The sequence below is a fragment of the Penaeus chinensis genome, chromosome 3 (genome assembly GCF_019202785.1).
Source record: "Penaeus chinensis breed Huanghai No. 1 chromosome 3, ASM1920278v2, whole genome shotgun sequence".
Taxonomy (NCBI): Eukaryota; Metazoa; Arthropoda; class Malacostraca; order Decapoda; family Penaeidae; genus Penaeus; species Penaeus chinensis.
In genome coordinates this window covers 6,963,104-6,970,603 of record NC_061821.1, presented here as the reverse complement: position 1 = coordinate 6,970,603, position 7,500 = coordinate 6,963,104, and the positions used below count along the sequence as shown (strand labels likewise).

At 33.1% G+C, this 7,500-nt stretch overlaps 1 protein-coding gene and 1 non-coding gene across 2 annotated transcripts in view; one reads left to right on the top strand and one right to left on the bottom strand.

Annotated features, from left to right (window-relative positions):
* Window positions 1–2,318: 2,318 nt before the first annotated feature.
* Trnaw-cca lies at window positions 2,319–2,390 on the bottom strand. The gene has a single exon. It is a non-coding gene; the product is annotated as a tRNA-Trp (tRNA).
* Window positions 2,391–3,175: 785 nt separating this feature from the next.
* Window positions 3,176–7,500, top strand: part of LOC125044144 (mitochondrial pyruvate carrier 2-like) — a 9,337-nt gene continuing 5,012 nt past the window's right edge. Inside the window, exons 1-2 of the mRNA XM_047640599.1 lie at window positions 3,176–3,403; window positions 7,378–7,418. Of these exons, the coding sequence (XP_047496555.1) occupies window positions 3,319–3,403; window positions 7,378–7,418 (126 nt within the window). The 5' untranslated portion in view covers window positions 3,176–3,318. The remainder of the gene's footprint in view (window positions 3,404–7,377; window positions 7,419–7,500) is intronic.

Genomic DNA, 7,500 nt, shown 5'->3' with positions numbered 1-7,500 from the left:
GTTGTTGTTGTTGTTGTTGTCATGGTTATCATTATTGTTATAATTTATATTAATATTATTATAAGTAGTAGCAGCAGAAATAGTAGTACTAATAGTAGTAGGAGTAGTAGGAGTAATATCAGTATTGCCATTATTTCACTTGATCGATAATGGTGCATACTGTATGTTTCGACCCCTGTACAGCATATTAGTTATTTTGATTCAGTATCGTTTAGGATGATAATGCTCAAGGATACATACATACATATATATATATATATATATATATATATATATACATATACATACACACACATATATTTGAATATATATATATATACACACATATATTTGTGTATATATATGTATACACATATATTTGTGTATATACATATATATATATATATTTGTACGTATGTATGTATGTATATGTATGCATGTATATGTATGTATATTATATATATGTATGTATGCACGTATGTATACACACACACACACACACACACACACACACACACACACACACACACACACACACACACACACACACACACACACACACACACACACACACATACACACATACACACACACAAACACACACATATATGATGGACATATTACTCCTGGGTATGAGTATAAACTGCATTCAGTAGTTGGGTTCTGGTCCTGAGGAATATAGAACCACCTCTTAGCCACTATTGCTCCCAGGTCCACTTCGGCCCAGAGTGGAACACCTGTCAGGGTCCCATCTATGGGATAAATAGAAATGAGGGTAGAGGGGTATTTACCATTAGCTGGCAACCCTTCTAGAGACAGTGTCAATAAAAAGACTGTAATGGAAGGCAACGGGGAACCGCCCTGACTGATCTTTCCCTTGAATTTATGACAGACATCTCAGGAAATAGCCCTCAGTCCTGTAGAAAATACTAGGCATGTTAAGTGAATTAACAGAGAATAGAGGGTTGTGGAGAAAATGGATGCCAAATAGGACCTCGCGTAGGACAGAGCACTAGAATAATGATAAATATAATTTTACATATATATACACGATTGATATGAGTAGAAGAGGGCTTGTGTTAACTAGATTGCGGCGGCTGAGTGTTCAGGTGAGCTTGTAGTTGAGAGAGTAAAGACGGTGACGAGAGAGTAAACATCCTCAGTGTAAGGCAGGCTAAGAGCTATCAGGGGTGGATAACTCAGTGTCTAGAACAGGAAGGTCCTAAAAATCGACGCAGGAAATCAATCTCTCTATCCAAGTACCGAGGTTCACACATCCAGAAGGCGCTAAAAAAAAGTGAGAGGAAGCAGTTCCCTTTTTAACATTGAGGGAATGATAGAGAAAGCGCATGCACACCCAACATCGGCTTCGCGTGTACTGAAAAGGATATGTGGACAGTGAATGAGTGTCCAAAGAGGGAGGTTCTGGAAGTAAAAGCGATCTTCGAAGTAATTAAACTATTAGTGATAATAATGACAATAAAAATAACAGTAAAAGTAGTAGCAATAGTAGCTGTAATGATGATAATGATAATAATAATTGATAATAACAACAATCAGTAATGATAACAACAATAATAATGAAGATAAGATATTACTAATATCCATCTTGATAGACAGTGATAATGTACACAGCAGTATGTCACTAATGACAATGATTATACAAAAGGAAAAAATAATAACTGAGACAACAATGATGATGACTGGGACGATTATGATAAATAAGATGAGCATTATTATTTTTTTTTATTGCTGGTTTGAATTATTTTCATGATTACGGTCATTATTATAACCATTATTATCATGAATACTATCATGTAACCATAATTATTATTAATACTTTCATACAACAATTATCTTCATTAATACTATCATATAACCATTAATATCATCAACATCAACTTTCAGTGCCACTATTATGGTCATTCTCATCATTGTCACGGTTATTTATTTTGTTATCATTACTAGTTTGACCATTATCAGCGTCACCACCGTCATCAATATTTTCATAATCTCTGCACTGATAGTCATGATTATAAGTACTATTACTAGCAATAATATTGGTGCTTTTCCCTGTTTCACCACTTGACAGGGGCATATCTAAGAGATGTCACTTCCCCCTCTGCTCCCACTTAATCTATCCTGGTAACGCCCCCCTTAATATCATTATTATTACAAGGTACTTTATTACTGTGTTTGCAGTTGTGGTAGTCATTAACAGCATTTTAATTTTCTATAGTATGATATTAGATTCAATTTTGACATTGATATGGTTGCCCTTATTATTACTTTTATTTTCCGAAAGCTTCATAGAAAAAAAATCATAAATTTAAGAAAACTGACCCCGGAGTGACTCGAACACCCAGCCTTCTGATCTGGAGTCAGACGCGCTACCATTGCGCCACGGGGCCTTGCAAAGTTATAGTCTTTATTGCAAGATTTGATCTACCTGACATTGCAATGCTTTGGATATAAGGATTATAGGTTTATGTTATGTTTTTTATCTGATTTTTATTTACTATTTGTACGTTAGGTATTTATAGTTGCATTTATTATTAGAAATTCAAAGACCTGCTATAAACCTGTGATTATATACCTTCTTGTCGAATAGCTATTAATGACGTTTAATGCATATGCATTTTATTCGTGAAGATCATTCAAGTAATTAACAATTGTACATTCTAACATCTACGGTACTTTTAATATTTGAGAAATTAATTAACCATTTGAGAAATATCTTAATTATTTATCCGTACTTTTGTTTACTGTATCTTTGTAACTGTGATGCCTTTATCATTATTTATAATTTCTTACCAGATGAACAAATCCCATTTTGGCATTTGATTGTACGACGAGTACTTTAAGCTCCCTCTTGGTATACAATCAAGAATTTGCTATAAGAAATCCACCAATAATTAAAGATATATTAGTCAGTCATCAAATTTTCGTTTACATTTTCTGTCAATATCTTCGCTCACTGGATGACAGATGTTTGACAATCCTTCTTTTTAAACTAATTAAAACTTACCAACATCCTAAATAAAGATACAGCTATTATCAAAGAAAGCACATCCTGAAAAAAAACTTAACTTATTCATAAACAATATAAGACTTTAAGGATAGTCTTAACAACAGAAAAAATAACGACGAAAAACGATAACGAACCTGCCATTCCTCAGGTTATCTTCGGTAAAAAACACTCCGGCAGTGTTGCTCGAGGCACAGACGGGAAAGGTTCTCCTCGTCGTGATTTCCAACATTCCTCATATTTGTCAACCGCGCCACAGGATTTGCATTCACGGTCTTTATTTGCATTAGCCTTTCCCGCACAAAAGAACAATGTCGGCGATTTACCGAGCAGTGATCCGTACGGCGGATAAATTCGTTCCTCCCAAAATGCAGCCGCTGTGGAACCATCCCGCAGGTAAATAATAATAATTCATAATTTTATAATTTAATGAGGTCATTTGCAGAGGATTTTCATTTTGGTTTCATTTGTTTTGACATAGTCCTGCATGTGTGGAATTGCCAGTCACCAGTTACGCGAGGGAGAATGTAGGTTTTCATTTTTGTTTTCTTTTTGTTTATTACGTAATTATCTGTGAAATTATATGAGTAGCATGTATATTGTCTTTATCATATTCCTGTTTGATAGGTAACAGTTTAAGTATGACTTATTTATTTCCTTGCTTTTTCTTCAGTTTACAATTTGCACTTTTTTTTTTTTATCATGTCAAATGTTGCAGATAAAAAAGTCTGTTTTTTTCTCGTGTGTTATGCATGATTTCTCCTATTTCTTATGTTCTGTGAAATGGCAGTGTCCATTTCCCTGTTTTAGGTTAATGTTACGGAGAGCGATGCACAGAGAAATAGGGAAATGGACACTGGATATAAAGCAAAAAAGATTTAAAATTAAAATAAAATAAAATAATAGATAAAATAAATAAATAAATATAAAGAATAATAGAATAAATAAATAAATATAAAAAATAATAGAATAAATAAATAAATAAAACACAGCTGCTCAGGCTCATATTTACTGTAAAATGATGAATATGTCTACAACACCCTCATTCAGTCAGAGTTCTTAATGTCGCCTTTTCTGTAAGTTAGCATGAAGTGCTAATAAAGGAGAGGTATAGAGGGGCTTGCTTCCCTGTCTAGAGAATAAATAAGAAGTAGGAAATGTTAGGTTTGGGTTTTAGGTTCACGTGATACCCTGGTTTTCGGACTTTGTCTGTGGAGGGCGTGTTGCTCTTGGTAACACGTACCTACTTTTATTATCTCTGTTATTAATCTCATGTTTTATGGCTAGATATCCTATGCAGCTTCCATGCCAGCACCCCGCCCCCACATCCCACATGGGGCTCCACCCTAAAACTAATTGATTAATGCTTTTTGTATGTTGATGTTGAATGTATGGTTTTGTTGCAATGCACTCACCTGCATGTCATACTGTGCACAGTATTGTATTACTTCCATGCCTACCCTTGCTATGGAAAAGAAGCCAACAGATATATTTATCATATATTCTGTCATGATAAATGTCCTTTCACAATTAACCCACTGTCACCAGGAAAATACTGTTCTCATTTACTCAATTAGTAGACCTTGTAATCTTACCTGATTTCCCCTTTCCTTGAATTTGCAGGAAAACTTTTTTTTTTTTTTTTTTTTTTTTTTTTTTTTTTTTAACTAATGCTATGAATATTGATGGTGTTTTTATTATAGACATTACAATTACTATAATATTATTGACATTAGTAACAGCAACATAAGATAACATGAAATATTTTTGAAAATCAAGGAAGAGGGCAACCAGGTGAGACAAGTAGTACTCATAATTGGCTCATTGGTGACTTAGTACAAGTGGAGCCATCTATGTGTAAAAACAATTAATAAAGTAAACTCACAGTGGGCATGGTATGTACATTCATGCCATGCCCATCAGTTTTGGGTTATTACAACAATTAAGTCATCAAAATAGATTTTGCAACGCCCTGAAGAATTCTCTTAAATGTCATAGGTAAAGTGTCATAGATTGCATGAATATATCCATTCCATACATTGCTTATCACAAAAGCCGGATTACCATGTACTAATTGGCATACAAGGTATAGTTTTTGTATTAATGGATAATTCCATTTACTCCTCTTAGAATTTCTTTCATTCTTTCTTATTGCTGTTTAGAAATTAGTCTGGATCACATTTATAAAAATTTTGCAATGGCTTTTATTATGAGTGACAATTATAATTATGGTGAAAGTAGTAAGAATCGTTGATGTATATAATTTTGTGAATGATGATAGCGATAGTAACAAGAGTAATAATCATGTAGACTATGATGATGATGATGATGATGATGATGATGATGATGATGATGATGATGATGATGATGATGATGATGATGATGATGATGATGATGATGATGATGATGACGACGACAATAACAGTAACATTTTCAATAACCCTGGAGTAATAATAATAATCTAGCTTGGCTGGATTATTATGCACTATGATAATATCTTCTTTATTTATTATACTTAAATCTATTTCTATGGATTATAGAAACCCAAATAAAGTATCGAGTTACCAAATGCATGGATTGAAATTTAATGAATTATAGATAAGGAAAAAAAAATGAATAGAATAAAAGAGTGAAATCAAATACTGATTTGACAGTATGAAACATTGTTAATGGGACACATCCTTCCACCTTTCATGTTGCTTAATCAAGTGAACGGTATTGTTGATGAGTTCCTGTATAGAGTGTTTCTTTCTTTTTTCCCCCCCATTAGCATTTAGTTTATATATATATATATATATTATGATGTTACTCATTTTTCTTTTTTCATCAAAAGAATGGTTTAGTGTTGCTATTGCAGTTATGGTTTTGATTAACAGCATATATTTTGATTAAAAACTTACTTTCATGTGGAAGAGATGGTTTTCTGTTGGTAATATTGGATATTTATTCAAATGTGTTCAGTAAATTAACACCTTTATGGAGTGCATTAGTATCATTTATTAAGGTGGCAGAAAATGTTTTTGGATAAACAAAGAGAAGCAGCTTCAATTATTTCATGTCTATAATCATTTATCAAATGAGGGATACAAATGTAGAAAATGCCTAAGAAGAAGAAGAAGAAGAAGAAGAAGAAGAAGAAGAAGAAGAAGAAGAAGAAGAAGAAGAAGAAGAAGAAGAAGAAGAAGAAGAAGAAGAAGAAGAAGAAGAAGAAGAAGAAGAAGAAGAAGAAGAAGAAGAAGAAGAAGAAGAAGAAGAAGAAGAAGAAGAAGAAGAAGAGGAAGAAGAGGAAGAAGAGGAAGAAGAGGAAGAAGAGGAGGAAGAGGAGGAAGAGGAAGAAGAAGAAGAAGAAGAAGAAGAAGAAGAAGAAGAAGAAGAAGAAGAAGAAGAAGAAGAAGAAGAAGAAGAAGAAGAAGAAGAAGAAGAAGAAGAAGAAGAAGAAGAAGAAGAGGAAGAAGAGGAAGAAGAGGAAGAAGAGGAAGAAGAGGAAGAAGAGGAAGAAGAGGAAGAAGAGGAAGAAGAGGAAGAAGAGGAAGAAGAGGAAGAAGAGGAAGAAGAGGAAGAAGAGGAAGAAGAGGAAGAAGAGGAAGAAGAGGAAGAAGAGGAAGAAGAGGAAGAAGAGGAAGAAGAGGAAGAAGAGGAAGAAGAGGAAGAAGAAGAAGAAGAAGAAGAAGAAGAAGAAGAAGAAGAAGAAGAAGAAGAAGAAGAAGAAGAAGAAGAAGAAGAAGAAGAAGAAGAAGAAGAAGAAGAAGAAGAAGAAGAAGAAGAAGAAGAAGAAGAAGAAGAAGAAGAAGAAGAAGAAGAAGAAGAAGAAGAAGAAGAAAAGAAGAAGAAAAGAAGAAGAGTCTTTGGCCTTGAGCTTGATGTACAATGGTGTAAATTTGCATTGTTTTACAACATAGTTTGCTGCCATGAATGTTGGTTTCATTTTAAAGACGCGTTATCCCTTGCAGTATGTGGAGAAAGATAAAGAGGTATATACATTGAGTTGTTATTGATTTGGTTGATAGTGGCTTGATATATTATGTAACTTCAATTAATGTGTATGATATATTAAATTTTACATTTAACTGTAATAAATATATGCTTTAGCAAATATTATAAAGAGAAAGAAGTGGCATCTTTAGACACTATTCAGTGTTTAGAGATATTGTTTAATGAAATTATTTTTTCTTGAATATTTATTATACATGTCTGAATCATCCTGTGATTCTCCCTGATTCTTTTCCTAAAAAACATTTCTAGATAGTTTTCATTATGTACCTCAAAAGAACTATTTGGAAAATAAAGAAAAAAGACAAATGAGTATCATTGTGTATTATTCAAGTATATATATTAATTGCTTAACATGTCTGTTTTTGTTGGCATTCTAGGTCCAAAGACAGTTTTCTTCTGGGCTCCTTGCTTCAAGTGGGTATGTACGAACCAATTTCTTAAAGATAGATAAAGTTGATGAAGATTGAACTATATGATACATATATAATCCAAGTACAAGG